Here is an 18329-nt window from a genome sequence, read left to right as displayed (position 1 = left end):
GCATGTGTGCAGGCAGAAGAACTGTTCCTGTGGATTCCCAGGAAGATGCTGATGACAGTGGAGTCAGCTCAGAACTCTTTACTGGGTAAGGACTTCACATGAAGTGTAGGACATCAAACTATCTGGACTCCATGAGGATACGGTGTCATTACAGGAGCAAACAGGAAAAACAACATCTATGTTTGATTCAACTTCACGTGAAGAATTGACCGTTAATAGCATTCACATGAATATGTCAATGTGAAGACTGTCCTAATATGGAAAAATACTGTAGCTGTAAGTTTGAACCTGCTCATCCAGATGTACAAACTGCAAGTCATCAAATCAGTACCCAGAGGGCTGTTGTTTGTCCAGTCTCTGCCAGCACAGATTAGTAGAACATTTGTTCACTTTCACTGTGTCTAAATTCCAGTGTATACAACAGCAATAAAACAAGAGGTTCAGTCAGCATAAAGTAGCTCTCTGTTCTGCTGTAACTGACTGTATACTCCATGTCTCAGGTCCTCTGTACAGCCAGGACAGGATCCTACAGGCCATGGGCAACGTGACGCTGGCCTTCCACCTGCTGTGTGAACGGGCTAACCCTGCTTCATTCTGGCAGCCGTACGTCCGCAGTCTTCCTCAGGAGTATGACACACCGCTGTACTACCAGCAGGACGAGGTGCAGCTGCTGCTGGGCACACAGGCGATGCAGGACGTTATGAACCAGTACAAAAACACTGCACGCCAGTACGCTTACTTCTACAAACTGGTACAGGTAGGCACACACTCTGTAAACACACACACACTGGAGATATTTTTTACATTTAGCCATGACAAGTGGTGTTCTAAATGGAATGAAGCCATTATTAAATGTGATTCATTACACCTGCTGACAGGTAAAAATGTTTGTTGTGAATTAGCAGGTCTGTATGTTACCTCTTTTTGTACATAACACTGGTACTACAGAGGTAGAAAGATTTGTAGTAGGCCACTCAAATTGGCCTGAAATGTGAATGAAACTTCTGTTACTGCTTCCAAAATCCTCCACTTAAACAGTCCGTGACTGTCAGAGGACCTTAATGTTGCAAACAGGGCAGTCTTACAAATATTGGGCCTCATCGAAAAACATTTTCATATTCTTATCTTAAATTTCACTCACTTTTCTTTGTAAGGTGAGCTTTTATGAACATGCCATGTCTGATTCAGCTTGCAGAGATCCATAAAGGAAAATTTGTCATTTCAACGGCGTCAGCAATGAACTTAAAGGGGACCTATTATACTCATTTTCGGGCCTTTGTATTTGATTTTGGACTCCTATAGAGCGGCTACACACCATCGCCCGCACAGAACGCTTTGTAGATGTTCAGGACGCTGTGCCTCTCGCTGAATCTCTTCCTTGTATTTTCTGCATCCCGCGAAAACGGTCTGTGTAATTTACTCCACCCCCCGGCCCTCCTCCATGTATGCCTCCCGCCGAGCCCACTCCGCTGTGATTGGTCACACTCCCGAGGACTTCCGAAAGGCTGGCGAGCGCTGCCGAGCCCGGCTACCAGCTAATTCAGCTTTGTACTGGCCCGTGTTGACAAAACAGTCCCCTGTGAAGTGCCATAGACAGACAAACACTGAGGTATTTTTCTTTTGCTGGCCGGGAAAAAGCAACTCTATCCACTTCTGCCTGGTGCTTGCCTCTTTAGGAAAGCTAAACAAAGTTAAAGTGAGAATCACTTATTCTGTACTTTGTCTCCATGATGCTGACTTCCTCTGACCCTCTCCTCCTGCTGCAGTTATTGATCGACCCTTACTATGGCTGTGACGAGTCGTTTTTTTTTTCCTTTGAAGTCATTTTCATATTGAGACATTTCTTCTTTATTTCAGTGACAGTGATCCTGTTGGATGGCATTATAGCATTCCTTTTTTTCCCACTTCTTTGCTTTAGCTAGTCTTTTAATTCCACTGCTGATGCTGTTTAAATGACAGATTTTCCTTTACGGATCTTTGAAAGCAGGACGTCAAACTCCAAACTAAGTTTGGAAGTGTGTGTTCTTCTTTTTCTCTCTGATGTCCATGAATGAACACTTCCTGACATGTGAAGCAGGAAGCGCGGCCATATATGGTATTATTTGAGCATTAATTATGCTCATTTCCAAGTCTCATGCACGTGTACTCAAATACACACAGGTGGATCTTTCACACATTTATCTGAAGTTAGGAGCATTCTTCGAATCTGACGTGGCATGTTGGTACGAACCCACTGTACAAAAAAAAAGTAGGAGAAATTTAAGATAAGCATACAAAAATGATCTTGTTTGAGGTCCAGTGTTCATCCATACATTTCTGACCTGTGTGTGTGTGTGTGTGTGTGTGTGTGTGTGTGTGTGTGTGTGTGTGTGTGTGTGTGTGTGTGTGTGTGTGTGTGTGTGTGTGTGTGAGATCTGTTTGGCTCCAGTGCACCTATTTGGATGAGAGACGATACACCTTTATAATTCTTATTGGTTGATGGAGTTGGGTTGGTGGGTTCACAGGGCCATGAAATCAGCACTACCATGCCTCAGAAGAACATGAAGTTGCTGAAGTTGTTGATACTTTGTTAGTTTTATTAAAGTAGGCTTTGGAATTAGGAATATTTCAGCGGCATTTTGTACTTTAGCTCAAGTAAATGCAAAACATGGTTAGTCTAATTATAGAATCTCTTAAGACTTTAAAACAAGACTTCCAAACGAGTCTATATTATCTGTTCGCTCTATTTTTTCTTCTTTTAATTTGCTGAATTCAAACCAGCACGATCTCAGAACTCTGCTAGGTAAAGAGATCTGAGCCTAAAAGTGACATTTTTTAATAAACTTAAATTAAACAACTTTAGTTGTTTTTTTTAAACATACTTTAACACGGTTAGTTATCTCAATGTTACATATTCAACAAGAGAAGAAGAGAAAATGTGATCCCATTGAGGGACGTCCTTATTTATTTTTTCTCTTTTACAGACTTTTTTAGAGCACAGGTGTTACAAATGGCATTAATGATGGCTCTGTACCATTCATGTGTCCCAATGAAACCAGTCAGCAGCAGCAACACAGAACCCTGAAACTCAAACGTCATTCCTTTTATTATTTAAACCTGTACTTTTCCTACTGTCACACATCAAAATGAGGTGCCCTGGTGGCTCAGTTGGTGGCGCGCGTGTCTTTTGTGCAGAGGCTGGGAGTCTTCAGCAGTGGCCATAGGTTTGGTTCTGGCCTGCGTGCTGTTGCTGCTTGGGGCTGTCCTATCAAGTGGAGGCTAAAAGGCAGAAATAAAAGAATCTCCAAAAAGTATTCCATAAAAAGGATATAAAGTCCTCCCTCCTGCCTGGCCAACAGACATTTGCAGCTGTTTGCGAACTTCAGTCTGAGGCTTCAGTCTCCAACATTCCTGTAGTGAGCAGCAGTTCAGTTTTGAGCCTGAAATGTTTCATCCTGACCAGGAGGGGGAGAGATTGGGCCAGAATATAGAATAACACCTTAAGTATGAAGCAGAAGTGCAGCCAGTGTCTGATCTATTGTTACAGTTGAACTAAGGATTGTGGTCACTGACACTTTACCTTCTTTGGATTTTGGCATATAAACTTCTTCTAATCATAATTTGATGTATCACAAAATAATTTACATGCTCAAAATGAACAGTGCCCCTTTTCAATTAGAGAAAAGATTACATTTTGTGAACTTTTCTTTGTGTGATCACACAAGACTTTTTCAGTCCAGTGTAATTTGCCTAAAAGATCCGGAGACAGTGATTATGGTATATGATGAAATGTTGGCTAACAGGCCCAGACAACAGATAGTGGGATAGTAATCTGAAAATATGATAATGTCCCATTATTAATCTGAAGCATGGTGAAATGACAGCTCAGCTTTGATCCCAACTCACCAGTCCTTCTCTCTGAAGTCACACATTTCTTCTATATCAAAGAAGCACTGAAATAAATATTTTTCAAAGAATCCATTCTTTTTTGTTAGCAACCAAGTGTTTATTTGAATTGAATAATGTACAGGCAGCAGAATAAATGTTTTTTGTTGTGCATGTTAAGATAACAGGCCTGATATCTGGATTTAGCTGAATATTTTCTTTCAGACACAAATTTGCCGGAATATCTTAGATGGTGTGTTTGATTAGTTTGTTGCCTTTTTCATTTAGATTCACTTTATTTTGCATTTGTAATAGTTTATTTTATATCAAAACAAGGGCTAAATAAGGAGAAGTGCACTGGTTATTCCTCCACTTCTTCAAGCCCACCAATGAGTTACAGTGAATGTTAGTTGTAAATGTGTCATATACAGCTGACATCCTGCTTCAAGGATTAATGGTGTTTTATAAGTGACGTTAGAACAAAGAAAGTATTGATGGAAGAATGTTTAAGTGATGTTCTATGATTGTGTCTGTGTGTCATTAAGTGTCTAGAAACAGATGATAAGTTACAGTACAAACAGCCTATTTAAAAAAGGTTGACTTTCCTGAAGCAGGTGTACAAGAAAAAAAGAAAAGTCAAAAATGCTAAGCTACTCATGCTTATGGTGATTGAAGGTCAGGTTTAGGTTTTTAGTCTTCAAAACACTGAGTTTCACAGGAAAACAGCATCACAGAATCTCCCTAACAATGGAAGTGAATGCTGACCAAATGTAAAAAAAATGACCAAATAAAAGTATAAAATGCCTTCATACTGCTCGTCTGGTGTAATCCACATCTCCTAAAGCCCTGACATGCTGTTCACTTACTCACATCATACACATACACCTTATTCAGGCTAGAAACATGGTGTAAATAATGTTTTTCAAGTCAACTTGGCATGTCAGGGCTTTAGGAATTTACACCAGACAAAGAGTATGGAGGATTTTATGTTTCTTTTTTGTTTTTTTCACATTTGAAAACTGGTTCACTTCCACTGTTTGGTTTTTCTATGAAACAACAGCAGTGTTTTATGGACAAAAAAAACTAAACCCAACCTTCAGTTGGCATAAGGGTGACTAGATAATGACCACTTTTTTTGGTGAACTATCCCTTTAAGTACAGAAGAGCTCAGGTGTAAATTTGTCCTGTATTCATCTGATATGCCAGTTGTTGTTGCACCACTTGGTCTGTTAAGGAGTGGACTTTGGTAGTGACTGTGGCTGATGTGATAAAGGTATATGACCATCCTTCTGTGTTATTCTGCCTTCTTTGCCATAGTAAAAAAAAAACAGTTTATCACACAAGTGACTTTCAGTGTGTGTGCTCCTGAGGTTACTATTCTGTGCGCTATGTAGGTTAGATTGTAGATGGTTAATTCAACTATATGGGAACTGCACTATCATTGATAATTCATGCGATACCATCCTACATGATTCTCCTGTAATGTGTCTCAGTCTTTTGTAATAGAGGGGGATCGGAACCTAGTTTTGTTGTGTTATAGTTACATAGCATGAGATGTGTATTAGCGATTTACAATTAATTGAAATTTTATCAAAATTGCAATGTGGCTTTCTGCAATTTTCAAATTGCATGAGGTGCAATATTTATTAAAGGCAAAATGTATCAAAAAAACATTTAAATGAATGAATGAATGTGGTGAGGCAGAGATGTCCTGTCCTACAAATCAGACTTTACAGACTTTTAAAAAAACAAAGCATCTTCATTTGGTACAGATTCCTCTAATATTGCAAATCATGTAACAATTGCAGTATCAGTCAAAATAATCCAAATTATTGCAAAATCATTCCACCCTTATATGTATATATTTACAGTCAACTCATCAAGTGTTGAACTGTGAGGTTTGGATGGATGAGTGCTTTATTTAATAATGATCCTCTGAGTTTGACTTTGTCTATAAGGAGAGGAGATTTTCTCATCACATACACACACAGCTCTGTGTTGCACTTGGCTTGAGATGGAGGCTGAGAAAGGAGGGTGTGTGTGTCCTATCCCCTCATCTTTGATACATGTCCTTTCTTCACAGACACACACACACACACACACACACACACACACACACACACACACACACACACACACACACACACACACTCTTACACTTACAGCCTTCCTTTGTCGTGTTGGCCCTCACTCTGTCCCACCTCCTCCCTCCCCTCCCTCCTCAGATGACCGGGCTGGAAAATTAGCTTGTCACATTGGCTTTGAATTGAATTGACCTGAATGTACCTTCCTCAAAACTCCTCTCTCTCTCTCGTTTTGAGCCCCTCCCCCTCTTCTGTCTTTCCGATATGTTGGATGTATGATCAGCCACACAGACTGATATATGCTGATGTGTACAGACAGGTACAGCCATTACTGACATTCTCCCAAACACAGAGATGTGCCTCTAGCATGTCCAGATTGGTCTACCAACCATTTATTATCACAGGGATAGTCACGGGAGATGTTTGTGACCGTTTAAGTTAAAAACTGGTAATAATCTGTATTTCAGATGTTTGGTTTCATCACTTTGGCACTCAGTCTGGTATCTTTGCTTCTTTATCACAGCAGTTACCTGTATGTCTATCTCTTTTTTTCAGTTCATTCAATATTTTGGTAAAATGGAAGTTTATTTGATTTTTTTCCTTGAGTGAGATGACAAGATTGATATAAATGTCATGTTTGTGTGTTAGTAGAGAGCAGAGGAGTATTCCATCAAGGTTGATAAATAAGTCTGTGCTTAAGGGAAAAAGCCTGGTTTGAATTAACTAACTCTAACTCAGGCCAGATTAAAACAAGCTGCATTGTGAGTGTGCATAGAGATCAGAAGCTGCCCAGAACAGCTGATTGTCAAAGAGGATAAGATGCAACAAAAAGAAGAGGATATGCGAGTGATTATCTTCTCAGCTATGAAACAAACTCTGTAGGTTAAACTATATGAAGAATATAAAGGTTTAATCATGAAAAAAGGCCTCTGTTGACACAATCATCAAAATGAATGAGTAAATGCCACCATAGTGTGATTGCAGTGGGCATTGCCTTGTCGTAATAGCTCACTTGGTAGAGCATCAGCTCCATGTACTGAGGCCTCAGCAGCAGGTTCGATTCCAGTCCAAGGCTGACCTACATGTTGTCCTCTTTCTCTCATTCCTTCTTTTCTTCACTTCAAAACAACTTTGGCACGTTTTCTTATACTATAAATTATACTATAAAAAGCAACATGTAAATTCATATAGAAAAAGGTCTGAACTTACTTGTGTTTCTGCAGTGACAGAAGTGATGTGAGCACAAAAAGACTTGAGAGGACTGTTACTAACATACAGCTAAATTAAGCTTGACAGTCAACCTACCATGGAGCAGGCTAGTTCAGTGGTATCAGTTACCATGGTTGCTGAACAGGGATTCCTTTAAGCCATAGTCATGGAACAGATGTCTCACTTAAATGAACCAGACTTATCAAATAAGCCAGGCTTTTCCTTTATTCACACCCCTCTGGTCAGGACACTGTAAGCTTTGCTTGATTAGAGGGCTGGGTATCGGTTAAGATTTCCCAAATCAAGCTGATTCAAGTCACAAGGTCCTGATTTGATATGATTTGCATATGCCCAAAGCAGTTACATTAATCATGTACTTTTTATTAAACATTATCTGACCAACACACTTAAATTAGCAAAATCCCGCAGCAGGTCTCGCTCCGAAGGCTGGTCACACAAGACTAAGAGGGTTAAAACTGCAGGCTGTACCAAAGATCCACAGGAGAAAAGACGTATATTAAAAAATAATTTTAAGATTTAATGAATCGATATTGGACCATGAAAAGAAAAATTGATTCATATCGATGAATCTATTTTTTTTTAACACACCCCAACTTAATTCTACCCATTTTGTTACACATTTTTTAGTAGCTGTTAAGACAAACACAGCTCAGTGCAGTAATAACTTAAAGGTGTTCTGAGGAGCATAGTCCGAAAAAGAGAAAATATCCAGTGAGCAGCAGTTCTCTGGGCAAAAAAATGCCTTGTTGATGCCAGAGGTCAGAGGAGAACGGCCAAACTGGTTCGAGATGATAGAAAGGCAACAGTAACTCAAATAACCACTCGTTACAACCAAGGTTGTATAGGAGACCATCTCTGAACACACATGTCGAACCTTAAAGCAGATGGTCTACAGCAGCAGAAGACCACATCGGGTGTCACTCCTGTCAGCCAAAAAACGGGAAACTGAGACTACAATTCACACAATAGAAGATTGGAAAAACGTTGCCTTGTCTGATTAATCTTGATTTCTACTGCAACATTCAGATGGTAGGGACAGAATTTGGTGTAAACAACATGAAAGCATGGATCCATCCTGCCTTGTATCAACGGTTCAGGCTGCTGGTGGTGGTGTCATGGTGTGGGCAGTATTTTCTTGGTACACTTTGGGCCCGTAACTGAGCATCTTTAAAGACCACAGCTTGCCTGAGTATTGTTGCTGACCATGTTCATCCCTTTATGACCACAGTGTACCTCTTCTGACAGCTACTTCCAGCAGCATAACACACCACGTCACAAAGCTCAAATCATCTCAAACTGTTTTTTTGAACATGACAATGAGTTCACTGTACTCCACCTTTGGGATGTTGTGGAACAGGAGATTCCCATCATGGATGTGCAGCCGACAAATCTGCAGGAACTGTGTGATGCTGTCATGTCAATATGGAGTAAAGTCTCAGAGGAATGTTTCCAATGCCTTGTTGAATCTATGCCATCAAGAAGTAAGGCAGTTCTGAAGGCAAAAGGGGATCCAACCCAGTACTAGCAAGGTGTACCTAATGAAGTGGCCAGTGAGTGAATTCCATTCCATTTCCATTCAATCTTTCTGACCTTAAAGACATTGTGTGAATCTTCAAAGTCTCACAAATATTTTGAATGCATTTCCTACTTAATAAAATATTTGCACGCATTTTTCATATTTAAGATTTATATATTTTAAATGCTGTTTTTTTCTACCTCCATGTTTGCTAAGGAGCAGCTGCCTTGCACATTTTTGTTGATGACTGCTGCTACCAGCTATTCATCAGTGGAACGTTGTGAAGCTTCAGAGCTTCTGAATGGGTCTTTTGGTTTGATGTCTGAAATAAGGTCTGTGGTGAACAGGAAGCTTAAGAGATTTTTATGTTTTACAACATAGAATGTCAGTAAATATCCCTAACTTGAATTTCATGTGTGTTTGTTGCTTACAAGCTGTTGAATGACACAACAGTCGAACACTAGTGGTGACTTGTGTTTTTTACTTCTAGATGTTGCTTCAAAAATCGTAAAAGTGGTGAAGATTATCTTGCTGAATAAAAACTGAAAAAAAACTTTTGTTCACCACAGAGATTTTTTTCTGCAGTAATCCAAAGTCCCTTTGGCTTGTGCAGGGGAAACCAGAGAGATGTTCACTTCTGGTTTGGCCTACAAAAAGATGTCATCCCTGCAGCACTCCATTGGTGGGTGTGATCATATGTATGTGCATCCCATGAGCACTTTGCTCCATAGCACTCCGATAAACTATAAATACCACACTAAGTACCCTCATCTCTTGTTTTAATCTCTTGGTCATCCACAGTGGTACAGCACAGAAATCATTTATTTCTTCTTTGTCGCGTCTCTAATCTTGGCTTTGATTGGCCACCCACACTCAGCCAATTAGCAGTCTTCACTGATGGAAAATACCCATGAGTTTTTACAATATGTGGTGTCTTGTCCATTCATTGATTTAGAAGACTTTATCTGTACTGGTGTACATGTCCGTGTCCTCCAACTCTCTCTCTCTCTCTCTCTCTCTCTCTCTCTCTCTCTCTCTCTCTCTCTCTCTCTCTCTCTCTCTCTCTCTCCTCTCTCTCTCTCCCTCCTTCTCTTTGTCTCTTTGTCTCTCTCCCTCTCCCTCTCCCTCTCCCTCTCCCTCTCCCTCTCTCTCTCTCTCTCTCTCTCTCTCTCTCTCTCTCTCTCTCTCTGGCGGTGGTGGCACATGATGGATGACCCTTGTCTTTGGATGGTAATGCATCAAGAGCTCAGCATGCTGTGTGTGTGTGTGTGTGTGTGTGTGTGTGTGTGTCTGTGTGTGTGTGTGTGTGTCTGTGTGTGTGTGTGTGTGTAGTCCATTCACCTGTTTTTTACACCCATGTGTCCATCTCCTGCAGGCTCCTCAGTGAAACTGTAACTGAGTATGTCTGCTTGTCTGATTTTCTCCTCAGTCTTGCCAAGACCACAGTTTTCTATAGAATGGTGTCACTGTTTCAGAACCTTTGGCATTTCTCTGCTTCACTTTCTTGTCATTATCAGCTGACCTGCACAGTGATGGCGATAAATCTGCAATGAGCTTAAATTGGCCAGTCAGCAGGCTCCAGTCATTGTATATAGACTTGTCTGCCTTTGTGTTTTTTTTCCTGTATAAATACAGTAAGAATCATTCTCTGTTGTCGATGAATAAGTAGATGTCAACTTAATGGCATTTCATGTTCCTGCCTGGTCAGGAATCACCATGATAATTGAGATGAAGGAAACAGTTTACCAGTCTGATAATCATGACCTGGACCTCGATAACCTCCAAACACTACCCACCCCCCTACCCTCAGTAGGAGAGAGTCAAACAGAGCAAAGAGAATCATTTCTGTGTGAGGTGTGTGAGATAGAAGCCTGGTCACTTTGTTTCACTTGACGGGTATGATCCTCCGCATTCATCTGTAGGGATGAATCAGTGTAACTGCCGGATGCTCGGCACACACACGCACACATACACACACACACAATGCTGGTGTGTATGTATTTCTGACCTAGCCTACTTTTACTTTTACATTTCAGACTAAAGACCAGCTAAGTGGGAATGACACCCAAAAAGGCTGATTTTTGGGTCAGAGGTTAAGGTTAGGGTACGGGTTAAGGCTGTACTATAGTCCCATACAGGTGCTTATACTGTTCTTTCGAGTCAACTTGGAGGATGCATTCCACACAGTAGATCACGTCTATATGTAATGGTCACAAGAGACTGAGGGTATACAGATGTCCACACTGCGCTTTACACATGTCGGTAGATGTATTTTTTCACTTTATGCTGAGCTAGGCTAACCATGACCTCACTCCAACTCTGTATGAAACACACTGACATAAAAGCACTATCACTTGCATTTTTTCCTCATTTTTTTCTGCCAAATTCAGGAAAATAAAACATGATTGAAACATATTTTTAGGACTTCATGTCAAACAAGAATAACAAAAGAGCTGCACCACCTGCAAGTATATAAAAAAAAAAAAAAATCTGGGTTACGGGACATTAAGTACCAAGCAGAGTGCAGGTAAGAGGTTTCAGCAGGATAACAGTTAAGTGTGCTCACACAGATTCATCTGTTCCTGCTGTTAGTGTGTGTGATCTCCTGTTAGGGTGGCAGCCCAAGCAAAGTAGAATGTGCACTGTTCAGTCCACTCCTGTGGCTTCCTTTTTCATAACAACAGATCATACCTTGTCCACAAACACAGACCCAGACCTCAGAACAGTGTGTACAGTCTTTTTCAAATTCATTTCCAGAGCTGGCAAGCCACCAGGAGTCACAACAGGCCCTTACTGGCCCATTGTGAGTGAAGACAGCTACCATTTATGCTACCCTTTAACTGAAAATAAATCTTTGTATGCATTGTAATAACTTTGTTTTAGACATATCTACATCATGCAAAAGCTAATTAATTTATTGTAATGCCCAGCCTTTTGTCTCTCAGCAAGAAAACTAGCAAGTACCTGTTCCAAAACATCAAACTATTCGTTTATTCTAAAAATCCGATGTTTGACTGTTAGGTAGCCACTTCATTTGGCTGCCTCAGCTCCACCCACGCTCCATCTCTTTGCCTAGTTTTTGATTAGCCACAAGTTAGCCGAGTCGGGCACTGCCAAAATGGAGCCACCACACTGAGCTGAGACTTTCTCACAGCATCCCTACTGATACTAAAAAGTTGAGTAAACACGGGTGTTACCAACGACGCTAATAAAGGTGCCATCCATTTAGTATAGCAGAGCCTGTCCAGTGAGCTGAATGGAACTAAACCTTAATTAGTGTCATTGATAACACCTGTGTTTACTCTAGAGCTTAAAATCTGTGCTTGAACCTGACGGGACCCGATGTTTGGGTTGGGTTAGGCCTTATTTCTCGCAGGCTCACAGTGGGTTCTCACTGGACTATATTTATTTATGTATTTATTTATTTTCATTTTGTCATTGCCAGTTCCATTTTGCCCCATGTATTGTCCCTGTCAGTAAAAACTCCTATTGTTTGGTGCATAGAGGGAAGCTTGTTAAGAAAAATGACGGGCTGTAATCGGGTTCAGGCTGAAATATGCTAATGAGGTTTGGGTTTGGGTTTGTTTTTGGACAGAACTTTGTTGGCATCGGGGCTTGACGGGCTCAACGGGCTCAACTGTTAGGCACGAGTAAAGTGCTAGTTTACGCTACTATTTCATGTCAAAGTGTCTGCTGTAAATAAGGTCTGTGGCTCTTCAGAAACCTGCGGGTGACTTTACAGAGGCATCCACTTTTTGTTATATTGTCTGTGGCTCTAACAAGCAGAGGGACCTGTGTGGTCATGTTAGATCAGTAAATTAAAATAATTGATAAATTATAAGTTAGGCTTGGGTGATACAGCTCACGATAATGATAATTATAATGATAAGTATTATAGCTGATAATTATTGATCATGTAGGTTGTGATGGACAACATATTGTGCACTCCATGGGATGGAATCTGCTGACTTGATAAAATGAGTAAATATCACAATATTTTTGACCAAATAAAGATAATGTGACAGTATTATAGGGATGACTATTGGTGCTTTTAAATCGAAGATAATTTTTGATTAATAATAATCAGTAATGTGGATATACTGACAAAGTGGGTAAAGGCAAGTGATAAAACAGCTAGAACAGTCTGTTAAGTTCAGAAAGGTATATCACTTTACAGTAATGCAGTCTTAAAACCAGGAAAATGTTGCTATATCCTGTTACAACGATATCCAAAATCTATCACGATATATAGTCTCAGATCATGATACACTATCATATTGATATATATTGCCCAGTCCTATGATAAATGATAATGTCAGGTCCTTTTAACGTTCTTACAGTTGAATGAGAGCTTCTCCTCATCCTCAAAGACTCTTTTCTGACTGAAGATCCCCTGCTACCTCTTTTCCTTTCTCACTTTTCTCCCTCCTGACTCAGTTCTCACTCTTTGCCCCCTCCTTCTATTTCATCTCCCTCCATCTCCTCCTTCTCTTCATTATGCATTCCACTGAACTCCTCTCTGTCTCTCTCCAGCTTGAGCTCAGGACCGTCTGTAAATGGCTCTGGTAGGTGACTGCTGTGGCTTTATGGAGATCACGGCATCGACGGACCCACTCTCTCCAGCACACACGCACACAGACACACACCCTGTTTCAGGCCCAAATTGATGAGGCAGATTTATGACGGCTGCTGGCCACAACAAATTAAGTTGACAGTGATGTATGTGGGGGGGCGAGTGTCACACTGCACTAACGGACCACACACACACTCACACACATGCAGGCGTGCCCCAGTGGTGGCCCCCTACTCCCAGTCCTTCTTGTTAGGCGTCCCTGTCAGGCAGCCCCCCTCCAGCATACCTGCATAATGAAACTCCTCATTCTGATTTGTGTTTTTGCTTCTCTCTCTCTTTTTCCTCTCACCCACCTTCCCTCCATCCCCAGACTCATCCAGCAGCCAGCAAACTGCCCCTGAAGGACAGCTTCACATTTGATGACTACAGGTCAGTGTGCGTGTGCGTGTGTGTGTGTGTGTGTGTGTGTGTGTGTGTGTGTGTGTGCGTGTGCATGCAAAATGGGCTGTTTTAGATTGTTCACATCATCTAGTTGTTTGGGTATGTTGTTCCCATAAACTGGAGCAAATGCAAAGGGAGCACTCTGGTTTATTACAACTTGGCTGGATGATAATATCAGGGAACATGGCAACATGAGCAGATGATCAAACAGGTTGTAAACAGACTTCGATGACAGTAAAAATTATTACCCAAACTGTCAATTAAACAAATTACATTCTGTCTTATTGGTTCAGTGGTGACCTGCTGTACTGACTGTGTTTGTGTGATGAGGAGGGACCATAACTGACTTAATGCACCATGTAGGTTAACCTCCAAATAAGGGTTGAATACAGACAAGAAGCTTCACAAATTTTTATTTACAATAAATTGCCAATAAGGAAGCAGAAAGGGGCATACTGTCCTCTAGCTCTTACTTCAGAGCTCTGTGTGTTACACCAATTACTCATGGTTTTAGTTCACTGAATTTCAGTATGAACCATAACTGGACACTGGATTAAGTTCTTCTGGTTTAATGATTCTGAAAGACTTCAGTCTGCCTTTTTGAGTAAGATTTTATGAGTCAAGCTTATGACAGAAGACTATGTTGTTTTAGGTAATGTTGTAGTGAAGTGGTTATGTTCATGTCACCATGTAGGCTGAACATTTATGTGCATGATACAATAAATCCGGGGATCTCAACCTTTTCTTCACTTAAAGGTCTAGTCTGTAAGATTTAGGAGGGTCTATTGTCAGAATATGACAGAAATTAAATATTATTAACAATTGTTTATTGTTAATAATTCAAATTAATGGTCAATAATCACCTGAAAATAAGAAGCACTGCGTATTTGGTACCTTACAACAAGCCCTATATGTACAGAAGCAGTGGCTCCTCTTCCATGGATCCACCATGCTGCTCTGCCATGTTTCTGTAGTAGCCCAGAACCAACAAAACAAACACTTTTCTTTTGCAGTGATGTAATCATTTTAATGCCAGAGCCCATGTCCCAACATGCAAATGTCACACCAAAACAAGTTCTCCCTCACTACTATTTTGTAGTAGCACTGTCATGTATCCAGGGCTTAGCTCTGCCCAAGACACTTGTGATTGGTTTAAAGAAATACAAATAAGCCAGGGCATTTTTTTCCTCTATAGCAGAATGTATATGTGTGGAGCCAGAGCTTTCTTGAGCGCTGAGTGCTGTGGGTGTGAATAACATGTAGCTAAGACATAAAACATTTCTGATAGCTAACATGGTGTTGTTTACAGACTGTCAGGTAAAAGGAGAGTTAACATGGTGGACGGTTGTCAGACTGAGCTAGCTGCTTGTTTGCATAGAGAAAGTAAGACGTCTTCCTCTGCCACTATTTCCCAGCATCACAAACATCACAAACTTCTACCCTTCTTATTCACCATTGGATCAGGCAGACCACTGTTTATTCTAAATGTTCCTTTGGACATGTATTTGTATCTTTATAGTCAAGTACTGTACAAATATTCAATCACTGTCTTCATTTAGTTCAGTTATCAGGTTGAGTAAAGTTTGCAGGTAAAAACAGTTTCTCCAGCAGGTCTTCCAGTTTCCTCTTCTGAAGTGTGAAATCATGCAGTAATGTGTAATGTCATTTTATATTGAACAAGCAACCAGTATCAACATTTTTTAAATGATACCCATCCCCACTGTGTCCGCAGCCCTCTGCTGCGACACTAGTGGAAGTGAGATCCATCAGTATCCACACTGCTGTACACTCAGAGTTGGCTGGAAGTTTTCATGTTGTAATGTGCAGTGTGGTACTGCACTTTGTTTAAGTTAGTATTGGTAGTAGTATTTCCTAATATGTCATCTTCAAAACACTGTCAGGTGCTGCGCTGTGCTCTTTTTTCAGTCAACAGAATGCAGAGGAACCATAAAATTATTCATTATGTACAGTACTCACATTTTGGAATGTGTGATTCAGTTAAGAATTGTGACTCTTGAGTGAATTGTTTTTCACACCCCGGGTGGGCACATGACTCATATGCCTCTCAAAGTGTTAATGACCCCACAGAGATACCTTGAACTCCCAACCAGTCAGTCAGAACTGAAGAAGCCTCTTGTTTGAGAGGCGGAATGTCTTCAAGAACTCTACCAAGTCCAGTTGCATACAACAACCTTTTCTACAAATACCATGACCTGGATAACTGAGAATCTTCACTGTCACCTTTTCACGCCCAGTTTACATAACTGTTAACAACCTGACTGCTCGTGTTTCTTGGTCTGACTACATTGAAGCAGTGACTCAGTGTTTTCAGATTTCAACTACTAACTATAACTTTCAGCTAAATTATTGCATAGTAAAGGATGAGAGAAAGTGGGCTGGTTATTAATAATTCCTCCAATCTCTGCTCCTCCCTGCCTTTTTCTCCCCACCTCCCTCCCTCCATTTTCCCTCCTTCTCTCTCCATCCTTGTCTGATGCAAGCCTTCTCTCTCTTTGGCAACACCAGTGTTAGAGCTCATGAACTTTGTTCCTCTTCAAGAAGCAGGAGCAGCTTCTGTGCATGATGTCAGTGGAGTAAACAAACAGGGATTGGTTGATTGTGTGTGACAGGTGGGCGGTGTCCTCAGTGATGACCCGTCAGAATCAGATCCCTACTGAGGATGGCAGCCGGGTCACTCTGGCCCTCATCCCCCTCTGGGACATGTGTAACCACACAAATGGATTGGTAAATACTTTATCTAACACACACACACAGACACACACACACACACACACACACACACACACACACACACACACACACACACACACACACACACGGACATGCATTTGTACTAGGGCTGCACAATATTGGAAAAAACTGACATTGCGATTTTTTTTAACACTGCGATATATATTGCGCTATGAAAAAATACAGGAATTTTCACCAGATGACTTGAATAGCACTTTATGTTATGCTGCACTGCTGCCATCTTATGGACAATTAACCTGCACTGATCTTGTAACTCACTCCATATGCAGGGGCGTGGTCTGCTTTGGCAAACTGATTAAGAACGATTGTGATTGGTGGATCGCTGCGCGCAGTGTGTGTCAGGTACCCTTGAAATTAGATGAGAACACGTTTAGTTCATTTGCCTCCTACATCGCAGGACCTGCAATATGACTATTGCGCACACGTACATTGCGATGACGATGATCAAACGATATATTGTGCATCTCTAATTCGTACATTACATATACATATTGTATTGTATTTGTCAGGAAAGTTTGACTAAGAATTATGACTTCTGACACAAGCCTTAAAGAATGCAAGTTGAAAACTTAAGACACTTTCTGCAGACACTACTATGATAAAATATATGCAAAAATATGACATATATATGCAAAAGAAAAAGACAAATATAAAAAAATGTATAATACATTCGACTGAAATGGGGCCAAAGAAAATCAGTATTCTTTCTGCTGTTTATAAGCAACATAACTAAGCTTTACTTTTGGTTTTGCCTTGACTGATGTATTCAGTATTTTAGTTTTAGTTTTTTGCACTGCTCATAAAACTAAAAAGAATAAAAATGAAAAGCTGGGAAAATATTCATAGATGGAAACATACACACTTACACTGAATGACAATGCATGTCAAACTAAGCTGTTTTGATGAAGATTAAAAATATACTTTTTGAGGTTTTGTAAAGGTTGATTTAGTAAAAGTTGTTGTTGTTGTCTGCAGATAACCACCGGCTACAACTTGGAGGACGATCGCTGTGAGTGTGTGGCACTGCAGGACTACAAGAAGGATGAGCAGGTGAACTTGTTCTACTGATACTTTGGTCAGCAGCTAACAGTAAAAGTAGGGAGGTGAAAGAAACCATGACTGCCTCGCTTTCTGCTAAGGTGATCCTGCGTCCAGTGTTGGACTACTGGAGAGAGGAGCAGGACTTGGCGAGGGCTCACTTCTGGAAAACCTTTTCATTTAAAGGGGAACTCCACATATTTTCCAACTCAGAGTGTGAGGACTGATGAATATGATATTACTTGAGTCAGTGTTAGTTGGGGCTGACAAATCTAATAAGAGTACAAGTATAGAGAAAGGGAGAGGAAGAGAGCAGAGTTTAGTGCATCATGGGAAGTCCCCCACCTGAGCCAGGCCTAACTATAAGCTTTGTCAAAGAGGAAATTGGACAGGTAGGCTCAATGCATACATCAAGACAGGTCATGATGGTGGTGTTGATGCCGATTATTTCTTCTTTCTGTAGATCTACATCTTCTATGGCACAAGATCCAATGCTGAGTTTGTCATCCACAATGGCTTTTTCTTCCAAGACAATGCCCACGACCGAGTGAAGATCAAGCTGGGTGTCAGTAAGAGTGAACGCCTCTATGCCATGAAGGCCGAAGTGCTGGCACGAGCCGGCATCCCAGCGTACGTCCAACTCTTCTCAGTGTTCAGAAGCTTTTTTATTTTCCAGTCTACTTCTCTCTACTTCTCACCACCAGATGGTGATCAGATCTTCTCAAACACAGTGGGTCTCATGTATGAATGGTTTGTTACACACAGATTTAAATTGTGCGTTTGAACAATTTAAGAACTTTTGTGGCATTGA

At 40.7% G+C, this 18329-nt stretch overlaps 1 protein-coding gene across 2 annotated transcripts in view; it reads left to right on the top strand.

The window, feature by feature from the left end:
• The window catches only part of setd3 (SET domain containing 3, actin histidine methyltransferase), a 40778-nt gene that overhangs the window by 9853 nt on the left and 12596 nt on the right, over positions 1-18329 (top strand). For both annotated transcript variants that reach the window (XM_084742249.1, XM_084742248.1), the window contains exons 5-10: positions 13-85; positions 501-757; positions 13638-13696; positions 16339-16453; positions 17456-17530; positions 17982-18148. In XM_084742249.1, coding sequence (XP_084598375.1) covers positions 13-85; positions 501-757; positions 13638-13696; positions 16339-16453; positions 17456-17530; positions 17982-18148 — 746 coding nt within the window. The remainder of the gene's footprint in view (positions 1-12; positions 86-500; positions 758-13637; positions 13697-16338; positions 16454-17455; positions 17531-17981; positions 18149-18329) is intronic.

Source organism: Lutjanus erythropterus, chromosome 18, assembly GCF_056507025.1.
Source record: "Lutjanus erythropterus isolate fLutEry1 chromosome 18, fLutEry1.hap2, whole genome shotgun sequence".
NCBI lineage: Eukaryota > Metazoa > Chordata > Actinopteri > Lutjaniformes > Lutjanidae > Lutjanus > Lutjanus erythropterus.
The sequence above is the reverse complement of the archived record's forward strand: the minus strand, read 5'-3'. Positions and strand labels throughout refer to the sequence as shown.